The 26,909-nt window shown below is 40.4% G+C and overlaps 2 protein-coding genes across 9 annotated transcripts in view; both read left to right on the top strand.

Moving 5' to 3' along the window:
- Nucleotides 1–1,630, top strand: part of chd9 (chromodomain helicase DNA binding protein 9) — a 66,678-nt gene extending 65,048 nt beyond the window's left edge. For all 7 annotated transcript variants that reach the window (XM_068730545.1, XM_068730544.1, XM_068730542.1 and 4 more), the window contains one exon: nt 274–1,630. In XM_068730545.1, the coding sequence (XP_068586646.1) occupies nt 274–1,254 (981 nt within the window). In that variant the 3' untranslated portion in view covers nt 1,255–1,630. The remainder of the gene's footprint in view (nt 1–273) is intronic.
- Nucleotides 1,631–5,132: 3,502 nt separating this feature from the next.
- On the top strand, nt 5,133–17,845 carry LOC137887825 (retinoblastoma-like protein 2). 2 transcript variants are annotated; one of them, XM_068731052.1, is made up of 14 exons: nt 5,133–5,288; nt 12,418–12,542; nt 12,958–13,064; nt 13,461–13,564; nt 13,759–13,896; nt 14,225–14,389; nt 14,600–14,669; nt 14,809–14,858; nt 15,089–15,265; nt 15,547–15,618; nt 15,709–15,766; nt 16,089–16,249; nt 16,400–16,564; nt 16,731–17,845. In XM_068731052.1, the coding sequence occupies exons 2-14, from the start codon at nt 12,418–12,420 to the stop codon at nt 16,983–16,985; spliced, it is 1,647 nt and encodes a 548-aa protein (XP_068587153.1). In that variant the 5' UTR covers nt 5,133–5,288; the 3' UTR covers nt 16,986–17,845. The 2 variants fall into 2 exon arrangements, with proteins under 2 accessions (XP_068587153.1, XP_068587152.1); XM_068731051.1 differs by having other exon boundaries at nt 14,779–14,858.
- The last annotated feature ends 9,064 nt before the right edge of the window (nt 17,846–26,909 follow it).

Genomic DNA, 26,909 nt, shown 5'->3' with positions numbered 1-26,909 from the left:
ATTCCGTGTTTTCAGGGAGGTGATTTTGAAGGCTGTAGGTTGTGGTGCTGTTGAATTATTGCAGGGCTGTTGTTTTGGACTTCATTAGTGTTAGCTAGTTGCAACTAATACACTAGCAATTAGTGTGTGTGTGTGTGTGTGTGTGTGTGTGTGTGTGTGTGTGTGTGTGTGTGTGTGTGTGTGTGTGTGTGTGTGTGTGTGTGTGTGTGTGTGTGTGTGTGTGTGTGTTAACCCCACTGCTAACCATGCATATACCTTCCATGTTGTCTCCAGGGTTACCTTCCAGAGAGCATGTTTGACAGAATCCTGACGGGACCCATTGTTCCTGAGGAGGTGAGCCGGCGTGGGCGTCGACCTAAGAATCCTCTGGCCAAGGCAACGGCTGCAGCTGCAGCTACAGCAGCAGCACCCAACCAAGCGGCCTCCGCCCTGGGCCTGAACCCGCTGCTGGCCAACGGCCTCCTCTCTGGGATGGACCTGACCAGCCTGCAGGCCTTCCAGCAAAACCTCCAGAGCTTACAGTCCCTGCAGCTCACCGCGGGCCTGATGGGGCTGCCGTCCGACGCTAGCAACATGGCTGCAAGTAACTTGGCTGCCATGTTTCCCATGATGCTGTCTGGTATGGCTGGATTGCCAAACCTGCTTGGCATGAGTAGCTTGCTTGGGAAGCCTGCTCAGGAGGGCACAGGAAGCTCTGAGGAGCAGACAAAGGGAACCGCCAGCGGTGTAACAGCAGAGCCGTCTGCCTCTAAGGCCCCCGCTCACACCTCAGACACCAAAGGAGAAAGGACAGAGGGGTCGATCACGACTCCTTCCTCCACTTCCAGCTCCTCTTCCTCTGCCACCGCCCCACAAAGTGCTTCAGCTGCCTCTGCAGCCTCCAGTCACCCACTGTCTCTTAACCCCTTGTTACTGTCCAGTATGCTTTACCCAGGGATGCTTCTCACTCCAGGCCTTAACCTTCCTGTGTCTGCCACACAGCCGCAGAGCTCAAACAGTGACCCCACCCTCCATCCTGCTCGTCCTCCTCCGCCGGCAGTCTCCCAGTCATCGGCGCAGGAGATAGAGCGGCTAGCGGCAGAGAGGGACGGAGACGAGGATGACGAGGCATTAGACGACGAAGAAGAAGACGACGAAGAGGACTCAGCAGAACAAAAGGAGAACAGTGGTCCTGAGGGTTCGGGGAAAGCTGAGTCGTCTTCATCAGAGTCTGGGGGCTCTTCTTCATCAGATGATTCAGACTCTAGTGATTAGGACTGAACCCATGAATATATAATTATAAATTTATTTATGTATCGCCTAGAAATGTATACATATATTCACATATATATGGATTTTCCAGCACTTATGTTACGATTTCTTTACATGTAAATACAAGAACTAACTAAAATGTTGTGTAATAAAGACTACAAAAACCTTACAAAAACAGGAAAAACTGACTTAAAAAGAACTGAAATAAAATTTCAGTGTTTGTTCACAAGGTACAGTCTTGTTTTGAGACATTTTGCATGTCAGACTTTAGTAGATTTCTGAACTCTGTGAACCACAATTGTGTACAATTGCAACAAAAAACGGCATTATTGTAATTATGTCAGGATTTAATTTTATTAAAAAAGTGAAACTACATCAACACGCTCGTTGAGCTGTACTATTAATATATTTTGATTGTTGGGGGCCGGGGGAACGACTCTTGACAGACACTTTGGTTTCTCTTGTAAATAGTCTGTACTTTTACAGGTTCGTTGACACTTATGCTTTGCAGATCATATGTTGGATATGTCAGCAATAACTTGGGCAGCTAATGAATGTCACTGAAGCTGTAGATTCACTGTCTGCCATGTTCCACGCCAGTGCACAAGTCACGCAGCCTCACTTACCCGTCACTTACCTTCATATCACGTTGAGTTCGTCTCTGCATCGGTTCACATCGGGTTTTTTTGGAAACGGAATAACCTGAAGCTCCCGCTTTATTATCGCTTTGATTAGGGGGGAAAAAATGTGAAAGCTTTCCTTTTTCAATCAAACACACAAACTTAAATCTGTCAAAATGGATCATAGTTAATTCCTCTGCTACTATTTTTCACATTGATATCTAATTTCAGAAACTCCTCATTTTCACCATAACCTTACAAACATGTCACAACATGTCCAAGGCGCACTTTAGCTACTCTCGGTTGGCATACACGTTCACTTGCACATCTGTTGATTTGGACTACAGCGTCAGAGTCTCATGAACTCCCTGAGCTGTGGGGATAGAAAACAACCTTTTACTGTGTGTGCCAAAAAACTGCCCTTTGACCCTTTTGAGGTCCTGACTTAGTTTAGTGGTCTCTATATAGAAGAGTCATTCAGGATTATTGACGACGTGGATATTCCTACTACAATCCCGGCATATTAAACTGCATCTTACCTCAGCTGTGCTAGATGGATTGGCTTCATTGTGCAGATGTGCATGGGTGTGTTTCCTTGCTGTCCATGTACGTAATGTCCCTGTCTCTGCTGGAACGTGTGTGTCAGAAGCCTTTTATTTTTTTCTTCTTTTTTACTGAGAGCTTCCACTGTGGTTTTTCTCTGGCTGGACTCAACTCACCTGGTGTCTCCTGCTTCCATAACGTTCCAGTCTGAATGTTGTGTATTTAGGAAGGGGGGGGGCCTTGCAAATCTGTGACCAGTAGAAAACTACTACTAATACCAGTGTTTTAGACCTTCAAAACATCTCTTAAGAAATTTGGGGGAAATTACAGTCCTTTGGATTCTGTGTTGCATGACCACCTGTCTACCAAAGTCTTGCACAACATACACGGCACAAGCACAAAATAGTTCAAAACCTTGCTAAGATTGTAGTAATTGAGTATTACATTTTACACAGAGTGCCAGACGAGTTCGCTTCAGGAAGGGCTCTAAAATAAATAGCAGCTTGTGTTGCTGGGCGTCTGCAGCGTGGCTGTGTGTATGTGTTTCACTTTGTCTCGACTCTGTTCTGCTGATGAATGGAGCTTCAGCTAGATGTAGAAGTGCCCTTATCCTGTTCCTCACGCTCTCATTCAACTTCTGTCTGACTAACAAACTGCTCAGATTTTGTGCGCAGTGTCCACGCTTGTGCATTTTGTTCACCGTCTCTGCAAACATCCACGTCCAGCTGTAACCGGGATACACGTAAACACTGGAGTTCGATCAAGCTGAAGTACCTTTTTTGTAATTTTTCTCTTTAGCACAGCAGTGCTCGCTTTAGGACTGCTGTTACACAGCGGACTGTTAGAAACACGTTTCAGAAATGATTTCTTTTGTTTGGACTGGGTACAGCGGATCCCCACTGAATAGTCTATTTGGTTCTGAAGTATTGCTGTAGCATTGTTCTGTAGTTGCTGAAACCATGAGCAGCCTCGCAGTCTGAACACAAAGACTGAAGACACTTTGATTTCTAATTTTGCTTTTAAGTGATTCCCTTGTATGCCTGTTTTTTATATATATATATATATATATATATATATATATATATATATATATATATATATATATATATATATATATATATATATATATATATATATAGACCTCGTCCTGGGTTTTTGCTTGCAATGCAATCACACTTTTTTTTTTCTATATTATTACTAACGGTACGAGTATTTTTCTATGTCTGAGCAATGAACTTAAACATGCCACTGTCATTTTGTATATCTGCACCTCTGCTGACTTTTAACTGGTAGTGCCCTTATGCAAACACCCAGCCATTGCTTCTTCTGCTGTAGGTGATTGGTCGAACGACTTTTGCTACTTTTTGTTGCTGTGCAGCGATGGGTTGAGGGATTGATGACCGTGCTGAGCCTCTTTAGGACACAAATGGGGGGGAAAAAGATGGTAGACATAAGATTGGACTTTTTTTTTTTGTTTGCTTTCATTTTGCTTGTCTTTTAATTTAGTTTCTAGGTTGTACTGTACAAGGACTCCCAAAGCGCTGCCAGTGCTAGAGAGGCAGTGTTGAATCTGCGTTAAACCCAAGTAAACGATGACCAATATGCAAGAGGAATGACAAAACTCACTACTGCTGTACAGGGAGGTTGTTTTTTTTCTTTTCGTATTCATACATGTAATCACTGAGATGACAAACCTAGCATCATTGGTTTTGTATTATGATTTCAAGCTTGATAATATCCTAATATCCTGGTCAGTCGTTGTCTTTTTTTTTTTTTTTTTTTTTCATTTTCATTGGACAGTTGTAATATTTGAAGTTGTGGTCTGTGTAGTCAAAATAATTCTTCATGTAGTGCAGGAAAATACGTCTTAAAAGTCATTTGTAATTTATTGGATTACTTTCTATGAAGTTCTATAGAGGAAATTTGAGGTTTAATTATTTTTATTAAACATATTCTTCTGACTATCACTTGAGTGTGCCTTTGCCTGTTGCTTTGTCTGGGGCCTTACTCAACAAATCATCAGCGTCCGCGACTTCATGGCACTTGTGCTCCTCACACGTTATTACTGTTTGGCTCCAATTTGTTTTCCACACTGCTGCACTCACAGCAGATTCAGGAGGAGGCAAACAAACACATTTTCTTGTGAGCCTGGAGTAAAGCGCTTAAGTTTTTCTATGCATACAACTCTCTAGTGACAGAAATCAAACTGTACTTGCTTATGTTGAGGTAACTGAACCCTAACTCCGCTTTTTCCATCCTACTCTTAAGTTGAAATTGTTTCTCTTTTTAATCAAAGTGCTATTCGCACAAAGGAGCCCTATAAGAGTTATCTCGGTGCTAAATGTAACTGTTGTAATCAATGCAACATTCAGTACACAAGTACTGCACAAAAGTTTTCGGGATGTTGCTGATCCACTGCATGTAGAAATACATAATTGGTTGATGTTCCCAACATTCTTTGTACATTATATTGGAAGTTAAACATTTTACAAATTCTCATAACCAACACCACATGCTTTAAAACAGTGTTCTGACCGGACATCAGAGCAGCATCTGTGTTACAGCACAGGGCTGACAGGTTTTCCTCTCTGCTGTAAGTCCTCCACTCCTCCTCTTGGTGGCGCTCCGTGGCCTGTGTGGGTTCCTTCTACAACTGTTCATTGCTTCTCATAGCAACCAGACCCAAGTGACAAGTCGGGGCTTGTCTGAGAGAGGCCAATGATATGAACTTCCTCAATAGAGCAGCAGGTTGACTTCTCTGAGCCATGCTGCACCAGTGCTCTGCTACCAGCCGGACATGAGAGACATGCAGGGGATTTAGATCAGAAGACCCTCAAGCTGGCTGACAACGACTCACAAGAGTGACAGACTCTGGTAAGTGACTTTGACCCTCTTTATGACTTCAGTCTTGTTCGTAAGTCAAAATGAGTTGACATGGCCGACATGTTGCATGGAAACTCAGCTGACAAGCAAATTGTTTCTCATCATCATACAGTTAGCCCAATAATGACTCTGCTCTCTGCTGCAGTCAGGACTTAATGCACTAACAATAAAGCATATGATAATAAAAAAACATGAATTCAGTTAGCTAGAGTGACATTTAAATGTTTAACGTGTCTGAAGTTAAAGTAAGGCCTATTTAAATCTAACGCCTGTCAGTGAAGAAAACAGGAAATGGGTGTAACCCATAAAACCTGGCAAGAGATCATGCTTTTCTCAGAGTGTAAATTGATTTCTGATTTATTACCGAGTTTCCAGAGAAATAAAAACACCAAACAAACATGTAGTGTCGGATGATATGGAAAGCTAGTTTCTTTCCTTATAATGCAAGTTGTTCTACATATTACACTACATATAACTACGGTTGAAATAAAAGAGTTCCTACATGAACTGTTCACAACAAGGTCTGGATTGTCTTGAGTAACTGGGTTATGATTTTTTTAAAAGAGACATTACAATATGTAGGCGCTTTGTGCTCCACCAGCCGAGTGCCAAATAGCCCCATTGAATTGGAGAGAAGGCGGACATTTCTACAGCCAGTACCTCCAAAAAATAAGGCAACTCGCACCAAAACTATCTAGATGAATAAATACGATTACGGGTCAAATGAAACATAAATAAGTGTTTTTTGATTTCGGGGTGAACTTTTTTTTTTTTTTTAAAGACAAAAGGCAGAATGTGGAAGATGATGACGCATGACAACAAAAGGCTTTTGTGAGTCCCATCCAAGTTTAAAACTGGCTATTTTCTGTTTGGCTCAGTCAAGTTCATCTGCTTTCTTTATTTCTTTCTTTCTTTCCTGTCAAAGAAGGATATCCAAAGATTAATTTACTAATCGGGGCATTTTTAATCATAATGAGATGGGCCTTGAGGTCTGCATTAATATAACAGTGTGTGATTTATATGAGTATCTACTTGTATGCATTAGGCCTACTGGTGCTTCCAAATGTCTGTCAATATGCATTAGTACTGGGTGCTGTCTTGCTACAGATATGTCTGGTTTTAAACCTGCAGCTGTGGAAAGTAGAGACAGATGACGTGGCATTATATTGTCTGCTTCTGTTGCGTCTGAGAATAAAGGAAATTAAGGGAACGTTTTTTGTCCATTAACTGAATGAGTGAATGCTCATTCAGAGGAAAGAAAGTCTTTGAGGCCTCTGCTCCGTCCACACAGAATAACCTACACTTTAGGAGGAAAGCAGCTGTTTAACTGGAGATGAATCTGTTGGCGATGGGGGATACTTTAGTGAAGACATATCTTTTACATAAATGCAAGTGGTTGTTCACTCTGTGCCTGCTGAATATTAGTGTTGTCTCTGTTAGTTTACACTCACAGAGACAATCCTGGCCTTAGAACAACAGCAAAAAAAAAAAAAAAAAATGAAGTGGAATGGGAGGATGTAGATTTTCTCTCTCCGTACCAAGGATCGAGTTGTTCACTCGATCTCTCTCAACGTGGTAACCTGGTCAAATTTAGACATCTATACAACAAATATGACCGCACTTATGGATCTCTCATGGTTGGCTAACATTACACGACTTTAGCCCCTCCCCCTGAGTTGCCACTCGCCGGCACTTTTTGGAGCGCCCACAAAAAAAAAAGGGTTGGGGTCGCATGCACCAGTAGGAACTTGTTGTACGTGTTGAATTTGCAACACGGACCAACGTTGTCGTTGCACTGAACAAACGTCAACAAACGCACGATCCCAAATTGCTCGGACCCAAGCAATGGGGCAGCACTGGTGCGTTGTCGATGTGTGAAGCGAGCTGGGCTACGAGCTGCTCGAGAAGCAGAAGAGTTGGAGAGAAATTGCAGATTCTCAACAGCAGGTGAGTGAAATCCATTGTTCTTTAGTCTAGTAGGAGTTTCTTTATCCAATGGTTATGACGAGAGCTATACTAACGCTGCATGATGCCTTTATAAACGTGTAAACGCAGTTCGAAACATACACATTGTATTCTGCAATGTGTAACAATTGACAATGCCTTTGTTTATTTTGTATTCATTTGTATTTGTCATAGGCACTGTAAGTTATACAGTCGACTAACATGCTTTGCGGGATACACAACAAACAGATTGTAAACATACCTGTTTTACTTTTTGTTGTTATTATTATTTTTGATTTGATACAGGCAAAACACACATAACAAACGCAACAATATGATGACATGACAATATAACCTATAAATATAAGTCATAGTTAAGTACAACATAACAAATACATAGTATAGTAACGTAAAGTCATAAAATATATCATAGTGTAGGTATGCCATAAAAAGTCATAGTAAACTATGCCATAAAAATACCATAGTATTTTACCCCCTAAAAACGTATAGTAAATGTCGTAAAAAATGATCATAGTATAGTGTGCTGACAAATATAGTGTAGCATGCCATAAAAGGTCATAGAATAGAATGCAATACAAATGTCATGAAAACTGTTACAGTAAAGTATGACACACAATGTCATAGTATAATATGCCATAAAAATGAAAAAAAGGTCATGAAAGTCTTGGTGTAGTAAAATTATGACATTTTATGTCTTAAAATAAGTCTTAAAAATGTCATAAGAAACACAGTCATCAAAATATAGTATGTTATGCCACAAAATGTAAAATATCATAGTGTAGCAAGCCATTAAAAAAGTCATAGTATAGTATGTCATAAACAGTCATAGTGTAGTATGTTATCAAAATGTCATAGATCTAGTTTGCAATCAGTCATCAACAGTTTTAGAACCACTATTGTAGTTGTTGTAGTAGTAGTAGTAGTAGTAGTAGTAGTAGTAGTAGTAGGCACACCTGTATGTGTAAATGCTCATGTTGTCCTATTCTTTTCTCCCCAGATGACAGCAGAGTTCCGGACCAAAATTGAAGACACTTCTTCCTCTTTTTCCAACGTCACGTTGTCACTTTATCCGACTTCTTTTATTGTATAAACTCAGAATGGGGCTCAACAACCCCATCTCAAGTTGACTCTCAGGTTATGGAATTTTCCCTAAAAAAATAAATGAAAAAAAAATCTATTTTTCTGTCCCATAACTCCTGCTTCAATGTGTCCGATACATTGGGATGGGGACACATGTCTCCTTTATTCTGCTCTGGTGCTCTGGATACTGGTTTCCTCTTATCGTTGAGGACTTGCCCTTTGACACCACCAACTGCTCTGCACAGTTAGAAATATTCTCTGTGTAAACCATTTCCTGGGTGTTAGACCTCAGAATTCATGGCACCATAAAATATTTGAACTCGCAGCCTCCGGTACTCAGACCAGTCCTCTATCACCCTGAGCAATTTTATCTGACACCGTTGACATGGTTTGGTAGCACATTTGACTTGCCTACTATTTGGGTGGTAGCCCTCAAAGTTCACTGCACCACATAAGAATCAAACCCACAATGTCCAGATTTGTAACCACTTTGAGCTATGCATTGGATGTTAGACCTCAAAATGAACTACACAACCCAAGGGTTGAACCCACAAGCTCCAGGTTACAAACCAGTCTCCTATCATCTTGAGCTACAGTTTGTAATCTGACACAGTTGGGCTTAGGTTCATAACGTATTTAACTTCCTCACGTTTGGTGTTGTAGCTTAAAATGTGCTGCACCTCATGAGGAAGGCAGGATTTGATACTTCAGTTTCATATCTGTGTTCTTGGATTGAGCCACTGACCTTTAAGGTCAGGACACTAACATAACAGCAAGATAGACTGATGCCTAAAAGTCTGAAGTGAAAGGATCCAATCCTGCTGTAGCCAACCAATCTTGAGATTCTTCATAAAAAATACTGAAAGAAATACTGTACAATGATATTTTTAACATTATTTTAACACCTAATATCTATTTAATTGATTGACTGATTCATTGATTTTAATGACATACTATTCTTTAATTTGTATGGCCCACTATACTGTGACATTTAAAAAAATGACTTTCTATGATATTCTATACTATGACTTTTTTATGATATACTGTACAATGACAATTTAATGACATCGTACATTAGCAATTATTCATTTTAATCTAACTGTCATGGCATTTGTATGACATACTGTAAGATTAACTTTCGTGACATACAATACTATTATACAAAACTATGACTTTTTCTGCCATTTTGATGGCATACTATACTATGCTTTTTTCATGATATTTGTATGACATTGTTTTATTACAACATTTAAATGGAATGCTGTACTATGGCATTTTTTGAGCTTTTTGATGACATAGTATCCCGTTACTTTTTAATACATACTAAACTATGCCATTTTATTACATACTATACTATGACATTTTTAAGACATTTTATACTATAACATATTTAATAACATAATACTATTACTTTTTTATGACATACTATAAAAATGTTTAGACATTTTTATGGTATACTATATAGTATGACTTATTTTTCTGCTTTTAGGGACATACAATACTATGGCATATTTCATGACACATTTTATGGCATAATATATTATGAACAATTTTGTTAAAAAAATTGACATACTATACTATGACTTTATTGCATACCATTCTATGACATTTTTATGGCACACTTAACTATGATGTTTTTATTGCATTTGCCTGTTCATGAACATGCATGCTTGATGCTTTTGCTAAGTGCTCTTTCACAGATGGCCTTTATTGCATCTGACAATAACAGTAGGAAAAGTATAATAAACGTATATATAAAACACCATGTTCTTTCAAAGAATAATCTTTCATTTTTGCCTTGCATAATAGGGTGAATTGATCGCTGAGTCGTTTGTTTATTTTCCCCAAATAACCAAAGACGTATGCATAAGTTAGCTGTTAGCTAGCTAGCAACGGATGCAGCAACCATGTGATTCTATTTGTTTGCGTGGCCATTCCTAATTCACAAAAAAAATTCACCTTTTTGTCCGTTTTCCTCCAGCCTCGTCTTTTACATTTCGTCCATCCCTTTTGAAGCAGGTTCATGGGGCAACTTTGCCTGCGGAGTTACAGACACAATAAATAATTTACAAAAAATTTAAAAAAAACTTTAATAAATGTGTTGCGATAAGGGGCACAGTGGTGGATTGACTGTCTTCCATTGAAATACCATGTTGCCTAAAAACAGCAATTCAACAAGGCCATTTTCAATGGCTAGATTACCTAGACATGTGACCCCGCCCATTAATTATGCCTTTGTGTATCGCCACGTGTCGTCTGCAGACACAGTACACTGAGGTCTGTCTAAGTCAGACAGAGAACAAACACACACAGCTGAACTGACATGGGTGAGTTAGAAGTGTTCCTCTCACAGAGAAGGAAAGAGTATTCAAAGAAAAAGAACCACCAGGCCTAAAACAAAGGAAAAGTTGAAGGGTGGTGTTATGGCCTATTTAGTGTGCCTAGCGGTACACAGGAAGTAACATAACAGGTGATAGAAAACCTTGGCAAAAAAGTTGAACAAAATGAGAGGATAAGGCAGCTGCAATCAGTTACATTTATTAACAGAGTATGGCTGAACAGAAACAAACCAACTAAAGTGGAAGCGTGGACCTCAGGGTCTCTAAGGCCAAAATAATAAACAAAACCCCCACGCTAACTAGAGAAGAAGAGTTCAGCTGGCCTACGGAAACAAACAGGAAAACAATACTGAGCTCCCTAACTAGCCACAAAAACAGGAGATAACAGGAACTACAAAATAAATGGCAGAGAACCCCTAGACAGCTTCCCCAACGTTAGACCACATAGTTCTGTAGTCAGGAACAATCAAAAGCCCAGGTACAGCAGTACCGATGCTCTCGGCGGCAGCAGCAGCGAACCAATAGCTCCAAAGGCCAAGAGAGAACAAAAGAGGAGAAACACGGGATCTGGGGGTTGATATTCAGCTCCACTGATTAATTGAGGACTCTTAGGTGTGGGTAATTCAGCGATCACCAAAGGGCGTGGCAGACCTGAAACACAAACAGCCCTGGGGCATAACAGGTGGTGTTGGAGGTGACTCATGGCCTCCAAATACCAATGATACTTTTTCACAACAGACAGCCTGGGACAACAGCTCCTTTAATGGAAGCTGACAAAGAACACAGCCAGTAAGCCTAAAATAATAATAATTTTCCAAGCGTTCTTACAGACACAAGTCTTCTCTGGCATCTAAAATATTTGTAATTTAACACTCAACTCAGCTCACCATCCTCTAAGCCTTTTGGACCCTAGACCAATTTGTAGGCCCTCAGCTCGAAAATAGCATATCCATACGATAGTGAGTGTAGCGTTGCAACTGTAAGGGCTATTTTAATACTTTTGGCACACGAGGCACACGACGGCAGCGCCAGCTTTGAATTCACACAGAGAGGGATGAGCTGAACAGATAGACAGTAAACATGAACAGATTATTTTTTTTTGTTGCTGCAGAACATCTCAAAGTAAGGAGCTGGATTGTGATGTGATCGATTATGCAGATTATGATGATGGCTTTGTTTTGTAAGTAAAACTGCGAGGCTGCGTCGTAGAGGAATGTGAAAAATATGGCTGCGACCGTCTGGTCGCTAGCGATCTCCTGAGCTAACGGGTAGCTTTGTCATATGTTGTGTTTGGAGTGTGTACAAACAGCTGAGATGACTTTGTAGCGCAGGAGCTGCAGTTTGAGCAGCTATGCGGCATCATCATATTCGTTACTGATGAGTGCAAGTTGTGAGTGGATTAATTATTGGATGCATGCGTTCCCCCCGCAGGTGGGGGCGCTCGGGGGCAAGACCAACAAAGTAATAAACTTTTCAATCTTAAAACAAAGTTGCCTGCTGCTAAAATGAATCAGTATAGTCTATGTTTGAGAACTTTTACTATCTGAGATGAACAGTAACACACCTACCAGCACCTTTAAAATTGACTCTATAATATTTAAATGCCATATTAATTTATTCGTACAACAATAGTGGTTAACACAGTTTTGGTCAGGTCGATCATTGATTGTACTGCACTATAACATTTGATGTGCCCTGATTGTCTCTCTGTGTTTCTAATGTTCTTCCTCGTTAAGATGCCCATTCCTGCTCCGACTCTCGTCTTCTGTGTGAGTGCGGAGGCCACCATGGCAGCCGGCCCTCAGGGTAACCACGGACAGCCGAGGTTTGGCCCCAGGGACCGTCTGATCGCTATGTTCAGGTTAGCACTACGGTGTCAAGTAGTTTAACAAAGCAAACAATAAAGATGTTTGATCTGATCTGAGTTACAGTAAACCACACCAAATAATTCATCAGTGTGACAGAGAGAATGCTGTCTGTGTAATAGTGCTGCAATATCACTCCACATATCTCTTACATGCATGTAAAGTATTGACAATTACCATGAATATCACAAGGGCTACTTACTGTATTTGACATGTAGTGTATTGGTAAAAACAGCACACAGCTTTGCATTGAGACAGAGGACTTGTTTCACTATGTGTGAACATTATGTTAAGTTGAGTAGATCTCTGTATACTATAACCTTGTGTGGCCTTTTATTTACTTTTCAGATGTTTTCCAACCAACAATTCCCCGTTTATCTAACCACTATGTTACTATACTAACTGATTTAGGGCCTGCTCCAGAGATCCAACCGAGGCGATCAAAACAAGACTGAGATGTTTGCTGCACACATTTCTGCAACACCACAGGGACAATGCAGGAAATGAGAACACCAACGGTACACTAACATATCTTAGGATCCTAAAATAATGGGACGAGGGGATGTGATAGTAACTTGAACGTTTGGGATGTGTGCCAGATGAAGGCTTTCATTTGAATTTAAAGGAACACTGTTACCTTACTTTAAATATCTCTGAAGGACAGATGATTATGGCCTTCAAAGTGTTACTGGTTTATAGCCTGGAATTTTTATCACCTTTTAAATATTCACTGTTTCTATCAGAAGCAATGTCTCTTTGAGCACAGCAGGGAACCACTGTCTGCTCACCCACAGTATTTTAAATCCCTACATGATGAGAGAGCTGGCTGTGTTTACATGATCGGTATCATTTTCTAGAATTAAGCTCTTGTTGTTGATAGATGTCACATATAATAGATGTGATATTGTTCACAGATTTGGCAGCAGCGTGCTGCCGTGAAGCCGGGCTCTGGTATTACAGGGTCCTGGAGAACCTCATCAGTCAAGAAAGGAATAGGTGGGGAATCAGTGACGTCTCGGTGAGTCTACCGCCCCCCTGTGACCACAAGTGGAGCTGGTGTCTGACAAACACTAGGGCCTCAGCGGGAACAGTCACAGAATTTGTTATACTACAAGTTTATGTCCTCTAAAAATGAAAGTTCTGATCGCTTTATTTTCTTACATTTTTGTTTTGCTTGTGATGCGTGACGTGTTTGTCGTGTTTATCTTGCAGGCCATCCTGGAGAAGGAGCTTTTCCAGTGCTGTCTGGTGGCCTGCTGTCTGGAGATTACCATATCCTCAAACCGTCTATCGTATGACTTCCCTCTGCTCCCTCAGATCTTGAAACTGGCACCGTACGACTTCCTGAAGGTGTGTCTCCACATTCATGACTATTCAATGAAAAATGCATGTCAATGGTATAAGATAATGTACAGCGACAGGATTTTGCAAATAGCTGTTGTCATAGGTAATTAGTAACATTAGTTACTGTACTACAAGCTTGTACTTTGCATTGCGTATAGATGTCAATTCAGTGTTTGTTACTTTAAAACAGACACTTCTAAGAATAAGCATCACAGCAGAAAGTCTGTTTACATTCCTTCATAGTTTCCTATCTGGTTTGAGATTTTAAACAAAGCGGCATCCCCTCCACATCTAACTTTGTGGATACATCCGTCTGGTTTTCCTAATCTGACAGGTGATCGAGCTGGTGCTGCGGGCTGAAGTGGGCCTGCCTCGCGCTGTGTTCAGACACCTTGCTCAAGTGGAAGAGAAAGTTCTGGAGAGCTTGGCCTGGACCAGCGACTCACCACTGTGGGAAGAAATCGAAGCCAACGAGAGTCATCTGCCTACCTGCCAACAGGTTGGCAATAACACACCAGAACACTTTACCTGGAACCAGGAGTTATCCAGGATTTAATACTGGGAACAATTTCTGAGTTAGACTAAGTTAGAGATATGATTAAAATGCTTCTTTCTACTGGTCGAATGATGGACCTTTATCAAAACATCAGAAGCAGAAGAAGTTTCCTCACACATACATGGCTTTAATGAGGGCTTTGTGTAATCGCAGGTGATGCTTCCTACACAACTTGAAGACCCCAAGAGAACAGACTTTCATCCCGAGAGAAACCAACCAGGAGGTATAGTAAATGCAGTGGATTAAAGATCACATTATTGTATTTCAAATGCATTTAATGCATTCCTCAATTGCAAACATGCTACATTGTTCTTATTATGGATTGAGTTTAGGATCCACTGACCAACAGCGTTCCCCTTCAGCTGTAAACAGGCCTCTGAGAAGCAACTCCCTCCACCTGTTTGCTCGCAAGGTCAGTTCATCTACCACACCATAACATTCTCCTAGAGTGCGATGATAATTGGGCTTACAATTACAATCACAATGTCACAATGTAATGTGGGAATGTAATAATTTCCCAGGGGAGGTTGTTTGTAATATTTGGAGATGATGATGTTTAGTGAGATCATTACATTACATTACATTACATTACATTACAGTCATTTAGCAGACGCTAAGGTCATGTTTTCTTCTTTGCTTTAGGTTTACAGCTTGATGGGCAAGCGTCTGAGGGAGCTGTGTTCCACGCTGGGCATTTCTGATGAGCTGCGGCTGAAGATCTGGACCTGTTTCGAGTACTCTCTGGTGTACTGTACTGACTTCATGGCTGACCATCACCTGGACCAACTGCTTATGTGTGCCATCTACATCATAGCTAAGGTGGGCCTTGATAGATCAGAGTTGTCTCAGCGCTTCTTACGGTTGTTTGATTTGGTAAACATGCTGGCCTGGTATATATGCAAGGATGTCTGTGTCAAGGGGATATTATTACTACAGATTAGTAAGTTTTTAAAAGTACTGTTACTACTTTACACTTTAAATGTGTCTGTCTGTTGTAGTCTGTTGTCCTCATCCAGTTAATAAACCTGAATTTGAATATATTTTTTTTAGGAAATGCACTTGTTTCAATCAATTATTAAGTTATGGCATTGCTTTTACAGATTACCAAGCTGGAAATACCTTTCAAACGCATAATGAAGTGCTACAAGTCTCAGCCACTTGTCAACAAAAGCGTAAGTTTTAGATTATATTTTAGAACATATTTTGTGTTTTAGACAATTATTAGTTCAATAGTTATGAATACAGACATTTTCTGTTCTCAGGTCTGCAAAAATGTGCTGATATCCGGAAGAGGCATCAAGGAAGACGGACAAGGAAACGGTAAGAAACTATTTAGTAAGAATATATGTAAAAACAACAAAACAACAAAAAACGAATGAATGAATGAGTGTGAAAGGTTGATGTGGGATTGTATGATACAGTGTAGTGTACTGTAATACAAGCTGATTTACACAGATTAAGAAATACATATCAACATACACCACACATATTCATAGTACAATTACTTTATAATGTATAAAAAAGATCCAACAAATAAAGTTACCAACATAACTCACAATATAATACCTGCAGTATTGGATATCAGTAATGTAAGAGGAGACAATGTACTGTAATACCACATTTATAACATTGCTGATTACAGCTAAAGAAGACCACAGCGTCAGTATCCTGACACCCAACACGCCATCAACACATTATCCAGGACCTTGTCAGGAGAAGAGGGGGAATCTTATTCACTTTTACAACCAAGTCTACACACCAAGGATGCAGCACTTTGCCAAACAGTTTGCCACAACATCTGGAGTAAGTGAAGAATTTCAAGTCTATACATGAATAAGAACTGAGATAAGAGGGTCACCAAAAAAAAAAAAAGAAGCCCATTAATGGATATGTAAAACGTTGTAATATACTGTATCACTTCATCTTTTAACATGCTGTGTCACTCTCGTAAAGGGGGACACTCCTCCTTTGTCTCCATATCCCCGACAGTGGAAAGCATCTCCTCGCAGACAGCGGCTGTCCAGCAGCCACGCCATCTACATTTCACCACTTGCCACAGACACCACTTCCCCCTGCACACCCGGACTCTGCTACGTTTTCAACTCAAGCCCCCCAGAGGTCTGTGGATATAGTTTTACCATAATTCTATTTTGGCACAGTGTAGATAGTATATATTGCGTTTACATTAACATAAGGTAAAGCTTTTTAGCAGAACTCAATTATTGAGTTTGTCATGATTAAGTGAGTTAAATATTGCTTCAAATATCCTTTTCTGTTTCTACAGTGTCTGCGTCAGATCAACAACATGATCAGGACGGGCCGGTCACCCAGCAGGCGATGCTATGGGGGGTTGGATAGAGGGGAGGAGGACAAGGGAGAAGGGGAGGAGGCGGAAGACGGTCCTTCAGTGAAGAGGCTTCGTTTGGCTGGCCAGTCAGCCTGGCAGAGGCGTCTAAGCAATGTGGTGAATGGTCGCGTCACAAGAAGGGACCGGGACCGGGACCAACCATCTCCAGTTACAAGGCCTAACCTGCACTAGAGCAGAGATGAGCAAGTAGTCTCCCTCTGCTCCTGACAATGTCAGGTGTTAGAGAAATACAGAGCAGATTTGTCTTCCTTCCCTGTTTCTGACACACACTGTCCTCAAAAAGAGCACTTAACCCCTTCGCTAAGTGGCCAACGGTAGAAGATTGTGGTCATCCTGAGCAGCTCCCTGGTGGAGGTGTATGATGTTGTAAAAATTTGAAGTAGGGCAGCGCTGAAAAGTGCTCAGTTGATTTTCCTTGGATGAATAAAATCAGACTGATAGCTGCAGTTAAAACTGTAGGAGGAACTTGCCTGCCCCTTACAGCATTATGGGGACAAGCATATGTCAGGCTTCCCCAGTGTGCGCGGCCTAATGAATACTTGATTTGATTCTAACTGGCTAGATTCTGATTAAGTGAGGGATGATACTAAGAGTTCAGTGCAAGACACTTTAAAGCAGTTTTCTATGTGTTTTTATCTTTTAACCCTTTTTTAACATATTTTGAATTTTTTAAAATTAAGCTATGTTGAGACTGTTGAAGACATGATGAAACATGTTTTTTTTTTCAATTCTTTGCAAGAATGAAGAAAAGTGCAAAAGTGACAGCATGAAACTTTATTCTATGATACTTGAAGATTAGAGTCAGATTTGAGAAACTAAAAACATGAATGATAATGCTTTCATCAGCTGCAGCCATTACTGACTGCAACCTTAATATCATGGATGAATCAATAGGATATTGATTCATCCATGATATGAGTTTTCCATTTGACACTCACTGAGAACTCATTCTACAGTGAAGTATTAAACATCTCCAAAGTTTTAAATGGTAAATGAAGATACATGTAACAATAAACCGATTTAATTGACAACATGTCTCATATTTGCTCCTCTTTATAATATTGTTCCTCTTCAAATAAATCATTCTCTTTATTCTTTGATAACATGATCATAGCAAAAACTGTTTGGATTCTGTTGAATTCCCACTTTAAGCAGTATCTCTGGTTTACACTCACACTGCTGTGCTTCATTGTTTAGAAAGTTAATGAGAAGCAACCAGGAAAACAGTTTTTACTTGGCAGAACAGTGCTACCTAATGGCAAAATAGCAAATGCAAACTCACATAATTTACAGTATAGACCGTAAATGGTATTCAGTTATCTGACTCACACTCCACCTTCATACCAAGCTGTGTATCAGCTAAACTAAAGCTCTACAGTAGTTTTAGACTCCTAAGATCTAGTAGACCTGTAAATAAAGCTGACTGGTGATAAACACAATTCATAAATACCTCTGACTGAATTAATTCAGAAACTCCCAGAACATCCATTGTTGGTAACCATGGCTCCCCTGCAAATGACACACTTCCCCTTCAGTGTTTATCAGTAACCATGTTGTGTCATGCTACAGAGTTAATTCTCAACCAATGTTGCTTAGGAGGTAATAACAAAAAGGCAGGGTGGCCGGCAGACAGCGGCTCGTAAATTAAAACCAACATACAGTTAGGTTGCCCAAACTCAACAGGAAGTATTGAGGTTGCCATGGAGAACAAAGGCACCTGCGCCCACAACACTTTCACAGGTCTTAAGGTTATGACCAGTGTTTTAACACTCTATACGCCTCTGGACTCCTCAGCTGAACAGCGCACTGTAGACTCTTAGATTTCGCCAAATCATGGGTTGCAACACGAGCCGGGGCACCACAGTGGTGGACCCTTCTGAAGAGCCGGAGGAGAGGCCGAAGACAGCCACGTCCACAGAGGAGGCTTCTACTGAAGAAACCAACGGAGGCACAGACAAAGACGAGGATGGAAAAACAGAGAGTTCCAGCTGAGTGCCATCTTCACAACTCAATCTAAGCTCTTCTCAAAGTAAGAAATATGATAAATTCTCTGAAAGCAATCCCCCCCCCCCCCCCCCCACTGCTTCCTTTTTATAAAATCTCCAATATTATTCATAATCTACATGAAAAATGTTTTCCATTTACTTATCAGCTGACTATGACCTTTCGTTGTTTTCAATTCTATCAATGGAACAAGATAATAGTACCTCACCATAAAGCCAGCAATTTATGACCATCGCATTGGGGTCACTTTGATACAATCACCTCTATAACTTGACCGCCGTGTCTCTCTGAGGCTATTTGACATGACAGATGGGCTGTGTGGTGACTGAGATGGGCTTTATGTGTCTGTGACGCTGTGTGTACAGATTGGCCTGTCCGGGGTGAAGGAGGGCCTGTCGGCAGGAGGAGGCGACGATGCACTGTCCATCAACCTGTGTGTCATCTGGACCAGCCACACACACACACACACACACACACACACACACACACACACACACACACACACACACACACACACACACTTCAAAAAAGATCCAGCTCTCATGTTCATATTGCAGAACCTCTTTTGAGATAAATACACTGATTCAAATACTACGTTGTGTTGTTGTGTACCTGTGTTGCCTTTATATTCTTTTCTAGGCCTCCTTTAGATCTTTTTTAAAGCCCCCCACGGCGTACTTGCATCGCCTTTGTTTGTCTTCACAGTCTCTATATGTTCATTCTCCTCTCCTCCTCCACTGCAGCGCTCACACACCTCTGGTCAGGGCTGATAGTTACAACACACTCTTTCAAACGCTTCCAATTCTGCTGCAGGCTAAAGCAGCAACCCTTTAAGATAGTCAGCTTATGTTTCAGCTGTGGATACCTTGCAGCTCTTCGACTCGATAGTGCGCTTTGCATATCAGAGACAGTGAGTGCTTTACACAGCAAATAATGAAATGCTGCCAAGAGTTGGGTTACAAAAATGTTCAAGCACTCTCCAGTCCACCAGGGGGCATGGAGAAACACTGAAGGAGTTCTCTCTGCCACCACCAGGGAGCAGAAGTGATCTTTCCAGATCACTATGAGACATCAGAGGCTGGCTCCATTTGCTGAAGACAGTTAATCTGAAATATAGGTTGTAAGTTTATTACCAGCTAGTGAATGGAGCTGGAATGGAATAGCCATTTTACAAAGCCATATCAAAAATACCCATCTCAGAGGCAGCGGGAAATTACATGAAAATATTACCATTATACAAATGGAAAGTATGATTGAATAATGTGCTGCAGAAGATAAATGAAAAGCACTTTGTTGGAAAACGTGGTACTAAATAGGTTTTTAATTTCAGTAGAGGGATAAAAGAAGCACATTTTTACCCCATTTCATTGACAATTGATTAGTGGTTCCACATCTGCAGATAGAGAGGAGGCCTTATCGTCTCATTATCAGTTAATTAATATGCATGCACACATGCCAATTATCTTTCCTCTGCCATTTAGCCAAAATGAGACATTGATGTTTTAATGGTGCCGGAATGGATAACTCCTCTGTTGCTTTAAAGACAAGGCAGGCACATTGATTGACATAGCCGGGAAATGTTAAGAGGGACAATTGAATTAAGAGCAACCTGAAACACTTGATTATTATATTAATACTTCTCCCCTACCAGGTGCTGTAATCCTGTAATGTGTTTTTTTTTTTTTATTAGACTCTCTACAAAAAGGTACAAAAAGGGCAACACATGGGACGGTGGTGTGTGTGTGTGTGTGTGTGTGTATATATATATATATATTATTATTATTTATTTGAAGGACATGCAGAATAGCAAGCTATTACATTTTTCCACTGTGCCATGACTATTAAAAAGAACCCAAGGCCACACCAAGTGAAGCAAACCCAAGATGAAAGTTATATTAATCATTATTCGGTTTACTGTACTGTGTGCACTGGATTTATGTGCATGAGTCACAGGCCAGTGTTATGTGCCAGTGAAATAAGCAATATTATGGAGGGAAGCACTATTGACATTTTTCATTTCTGCATAAATGCTCATGGTTGCACATTAAGCCCGAGGCTGTTTTTTTTCTTTTATCAGTGCTTTGAGTTCAATGCCATATAATGTTGGGGATGATTATTTCGATACAAAAAGAAAGGTTCTCCTGGCTTAAACCACACCTATAGGGTCCATGATGTTTCCAAACATAAAACATCACAGAGGACAAACTCGTGCCACTGGAGGCAGTTGCTCACAGGATTGTGCCAAAAAAAAGAGAGCAAACAGAAAATGAGCAGGGTAACTAAAAAAACCTCTCTGGGGTGTAATCTCCTTACTCAGTAATGGACCATTTATATGATATCTATAATGGGCTGCCACAAATATTCACAAGTAGTGGTATTATTTTTAGCCAGCCTTCTTTAAAGATGTGTTCTTCACAGGGTATCTTTTGTGAATATATGATCAGAGGCACGACAGCCCCGGTCTTTAATCTTACACTGGCCTTGAAGAATGTCACTGATTCCAACCACCCCACCCTCCTCCTCCGCCACTACCCCCACCATCACCACAACTGCAGGCTACAGACACCATACTATTCACACTGCGGTGCAGCAACACATCTCTGGTTGTTTAGAGGGCTATGGGTTTCTTTATTTTGAGTTTTAAAAAAACTAAAAACATCAGCTATTCATACAAACTTATCCTGAAGTGTCACAAAGGCCTCTGAAGTGCTGGTTCATAAACAGTTGATTGAACACGAATAGCAAAGGCTCTCTCAGTTTGAAATTTGTTTTGTTGACCTCTCTGGAAGACACTGGGTTTCAATGTCAGGGCAATTTGTACATAGACATCATGTCTCTGTTCTGAGATGATCTGCAGGCTGAGTGATTTTGTTGTAGTAGCCAAGTAATATGATTTTGGTTTTCTGGCAGAACAATTTTGCATGACATACCTGTTTACTGGGGATGACCTTTTGTTTTTCTGCAGGATTAATTATCCTCTTCAGCCATGAAACAGAAAAAAGACACTAAGTAAGGCTTAGCAGAGTCTAATAGCATACTGGACCGCCTGATCAACGTAATGTCATCATGATCATATCCAGTAAGTAATGATAGAGGACACTGATTTGAAATAAATACTGTAGTTTCAAGACAAAACCCACAGGTTACCCCTAATTGACCTCCTGCGTTTCAGCAACAAGGAAATGTTGTGAATTGATGCTATCTTTACTGATGCTCATTATATAGAGTTTTGGTGATATTTTAAGAAAAGTGTAAACTCAATTATATGCTGTAAATTATTTTGAGTTTGGTTTTAATTTGAGGGGGAAACACATTTGAATATAATGCAGTCCAGTACAACATCATCACTTACTATCACCTCAACACTAAAACACCTCTATGAGAGTCTTAAAAAACATTATAGGCATCATAAAAGTATACGTTATGGCAGAGCCGTTGTATTGGACTGCATACACACAGCATAGACTGTACAGGTGTAGCCAATAAACATTGTTGCTCTGAGAGGCTGTTCACAAATGAGCAGCAATCTGATTGGACTAAACCCAGCAGGCTTGTCTGAGTGTTTGACTGCAGTACCAACACATCTGCTTTGTGGCTGATATAGCGGGGGGGAGGGGGGGGGTTGGGGGGCACTGCCACTGCTCCGCATATCACACACTGCCTCTACAGCAGTGACCGGCTGCAAGCCCATGCGTGATGCAGCCTCCGGAGGCGTCCACTCAGCCCTTTCGGTCCAAGCCCCCCCCGTGAGTTGCATCGGAAAGCAATACGGTTTTCATCATTTATCAATTCATGTTCATAATATTTGATGTTCATTATAATAAGATGAAGTTGGGCACAACAGCTAACTTGGTGAACACAACAGATGAGCGATTAGTCTGAACGATGCACAGTGTCTGCTGTTCTGTGAAACCCCTCATGCGTTCAACTTCATCCATTCATCTTAAACCATTTGAATTATGTGTTTTCTGCTTCATTCACTCAGTGTCTCCCTGCTGAGGAAGAGACAGTCTTCATCTAATTTGAAGAGAAAAAGTGTCACACAAGAAACACTGGTTTGTTATGTAGTCCGTTAGACTCGGTTTTTAGTGGACAGTAAACAATAGCAACTCCACAAAGTGTTCTGAGTAGTTTTCTGATTTGGGGAGCTGCTTAATGGAGCACACATCCAAAAAGGTAATCTTCTTGAACTATGTGGAAAATGTCCCTGGAGCAAAACTGCTCACAATCCATCTACCCATTGCTTCCAAAAAAATTCACTCAAAGTCGACCGCAAATGAATACAGGGACTGAAATATCTTACCATTAAGTTTTTTGTCAAATGTCATAGCAATGAAAATTCTGTAGGACACTGCAAATAGATTATGAATGAGTGGAAAACTCTATAAAGTCCTGAAGGCAAATAAGATTTAGCTGAAGATAAAGGTCAGGGCGCTGGAGGAGAGATACAGGGAGGCATGTGGACAAGGATGACTTGATTATCCTGGAAGGGAGCACAAAGAGACGTGTCCTTTTGCAACAGGGTTAGAAGAAATGCCATCCTCTAATAACAGGAGCAATAGTACCAGCTGTAAATGATTGAAAATTCATATTAATAAAAAGTAATAAATGATGTAAGAGTTGTGATGCTGTGAAGTAAACCCCACTCATATGGGAACTTTGTCAACTTAAACAAATGTTTCTTTAAATTTTAGATTTACAGCTGAGGAGTCAATCCAGTTTGCAATGTTGCTTTATCTAATAAGTACCAAAGAGAAAGGAGAGTGACTCAGTGATCCGCCAAGTCATTACTGTGTGTATAACTCATTGCAGTAAAATACAAGAGCTTAGTGGCTGCTGAAAGCCTTCAGTATGACTGTGTGTTAATGTGTACACGCATGGGTGTGTGCTTGCGTGCATGGTGCGTACATGTAGAGTAACGTGTATCAAAGAAAATGGGGAAAAATAGGAAATTGTACTCTAAATGTCATTCATTCAGCTCAGATGTCGGGGTGACCTTCAGCAGAATCGGCTCTTCCTATTGTGAACGTGGACGAGTGGGCTCTGTAAAATATCAAATTTGATAAGAAAAAAAGTTGGTGTGCAAGCAAACGTGTGATGGAAGCACTGTATGGTCAGTATGGGTCCAGACGTGACTCTCTGTTATCGACATGGAAGGGTATTGTGTATTATAGGTGTTGTTGCTTTGTTTTGTTCTTTAGATAACCTTTGTGAACACAGAGACAATCCATCCACTACACACACTCTTTTTTTGATTGGGTGGGATGTTTCAACTGGAACGATGGAGCTCACTTAGCTCAAAACCAAGCAACATAAAGTGAAAGAGGTTAATGTATGGTAACATTTAAAAGTCTTTGCCATCTTGAACTTGCTTGAATCATACATTCGCTAAACAGCTGTTGTTAAATCATAGCTGAGCAACTGTAATGGAATGGATTTAACAGTGTTACCTGCTCTAATGTAAGTCTGCATGCAGGGCTGAGCTAAATATTAATATTATATCGACATCGTCAAATGGGACTAGATATTGTTTTCGATTTTGGATATCGTAATAAAGCATAAGTGTTGTCTTTTACTGGTTTTAAAAGGCAGCATAACAGTAAAGCCATGTCATTTTCTGAATTTACTAGGCTGATCTAGATGATATTTAATTTGCCTTTACCTGTCATTATATCCACATTTGTCACAAATTCCCCTTCATATTAGTTTGTTTTCATCCTGTCTGCTTGTTTAATTAACTCTCCTGTCAATTCAGATCCTACCATTCACACCCAATCACCTCTCATTCCCCTCACCTGGTCCTCCACACCCCATCTCACCTGCAGCCCATTCCCTCATTAGCCCTCACTATTTAGGTCTCCTCACTTGCACTTGTTCCCTGCCAGATTGTCTTGTGTGCTATTGCCAAAGCTATGCCGCATATGATTAGCTAACTACATTGTTTTGTTGGGTTATGGGTACTACATCAAAGTTCAGAGTAACTAATGGGACTCTGTCCTAGTTTAAGGAAGTTGACATTTCAGCCATGCCAGCAAAAAACTCTTTACCCAAGATAGTTGTGTATGTGCACTCTGTCAACATGTCATTTTTAAATGTGCCCTAAAAACAGATTCACTTGATATTACTATGAATTTTGATTGATTTTGCTGCCATTGTTATAATTGCATGTGCATAAGTAACATAGTAGCCGAGCGCGACAGGCGTAACAACAGTAAATAAGGGGGCGAGGCTTAGCGAAAGGTCACTTGCTTCCTGTTGATTGTTTTGAAGGTACGTTGAACGTCCTTCAGCCACAGAGCCCTGCGCTCTACTGACATTTCTTTGAGCAGCAATGAGTCCAACATCATCTCTTAGACCTTTGAGGATACATACAGAATAATATATATTATGTACACCAGACATTAAAATGAACATGAAGCAAATGTTCATACACAATGTACGTACTTCTCATTATAGTTTGTTTTTGGGCTTGGTGTGTTCACTAGAAAAAGAAATCCATTAAAATAGGAAAGGCTTATTATCACAACAATTTTCCCCAACAGTTTGCTGGAGCCTTTGTGTTCACCATGACAACAGGCCTAATACCCCTGAACATTACTAAGCCATCTGTACAAGGCTTGCTTAACGCACATCAAATAACAATAATAGCCTGCTAATGGCATTATTGCCCGCTGTGTCATCATGCCATAGTCCTGCATGCCTCGAGGGAAAAGAGACAAATCTGTTCTATTGTTCCAAGTTAAAAATCTCATGGAAAAAATATTAAGGATTTTTAATAAATAACATTTGTTTACCTTACTGTGTTTCTGCATGTTTTAGTTTGAATTTGATCATTATGACTAGAGCAAAACACTCTAAGGCCATAAGCTGAATGGTTGCCTTTTAGCCCGCATGTTTGTTTGTCTGCAGATTGTTGATAACAAGCTCTCCTCAATCCCTGATTGGGCCATGAAGAATGTGACCTCATCTCTGGGAAAAATAATTAGGACGGCCATCCCGAGCATACTGAGAAGCCCCATCAGTCCCAGAAGCAACACTGCACAAAGACAGTCCTCTGTTCTTGACGCTAGCTCCGCCTTGATATTTCTGTCTCGGCTCTGGTTAAATAATCTTAATGCGGGTGCTAAAGACTGTAGAGCCAAGTTTGTGGCCTGTAAAAGGGCAGCTGCAATTAAAGTAAGATTAGCCAGAAGACGGGTTCCATACTGAATGCAAAGGCTGATTACAGGTTTCATAGAAATAAAGGCTACATGTCTGGCTCGATCTCTTTTCAGCTCAGAAAAATGTGTGTCATTGTTGCAGGAGGCTATTAGTGTCCAATCATAAATAAATACGACAAGTTGTGTTATAAAGAATGTAACTAGGGTCAGGAGAGCATTTGCTTTGAATTCCATATGATATCATAGATAGCTATGAGCTAAGACATCCATCATTACGTTGCAGATATCATTAATGGATAATAATGAGATATGTGCCACTGATGTTTTGCATATAGTGCCATTATGTCACATAATTACTGCCTGCGTTGTGTCTCCTTTAGGCCTATTTTAGTTATTAAATATTCATATGAAAACCAACCCTTGAGAACAGGCCATTACTAAAACATCTTTGATGTGCTTGTGCAGTTGAACAATTTGCTTAGCGTGTAAACATAGGAAAAGGTTTCTGTTATGACAAATGATTGGCACACAGAAAGGGCATATTTGATGTTGCCTGCTTTCATCTTGTGCCCATTTCATGATGAAATATACATCTCTGCCTTTTTTGCATACAAGCCAAATTAATCCTAATGGTCATTTGGAGGCTAGGCTACTCTTTTAATTAGCTGGAAAGCCTTTAGCCAAACTACTCTCATCCTTTACCATCCTTCATTCTCTACATGCGAGCTGTTAGGGGAGCCTGTTGTAAATGGTGTAATTGCCAAGGTCTTCAAAGCTATCCTCTATGAGGCTGCGACACTGATAGGCTGTGTGCTTGGAAAAGTACATGTGTGCGTCTGTGCCCGTGTGTGTATAAGCTGTCTGTTTACATGTGCATCTGTGTCTATGTGTATATCTGTATGTATAGAAGTACTTGTATGTTATTGCTAAC

The sequence above is a fragment of the Cebidichthys violaceus genome, unplaced genomic scaffold (genome assembly GCF_023349555.1).
Source record: "Cebidichthys violaceus isolate CVI_PGR_0920_01 unplaced genomic scaffold, fCebVio1.0.p SCAF_5, whole genome shotgun sequence".
In the NCBI taxonomy this organism is placed as follows: domain Eukaryota; kingdom Metazoa; phylum Chordata; class Actinopteri; order Perciformes; family Stichaeidae; genus Cebidichthys; species Cebidichthys violaceus.
This window is presented reverse-complemented; position numbering and strand designations above follow the sequence as displayed.

Coding starts and splice junctions, on each gene's coding strand:
- LOC137887825 (XM_068731051.1), top strand. CDS start 12,418: ATGCCCATTCCTGCTCCGACTCTCGTCTTCTGTGTGAGTGCGGAGGCC. Junction 13,897..14,224: donor CACCGTACGACTTCCTGAAG/GTGTGTCTCCAC, acceptor CTAATCTGACAG/GTGATCGAGCTGGTGCTGCG. Junction 15,266..15,546: donor CCATCTACATCATAGCTAAG/GTGGGCCTTGAT, acceptor TTGCTTTTACAG/ATTACCAAGCTGGAAATACC.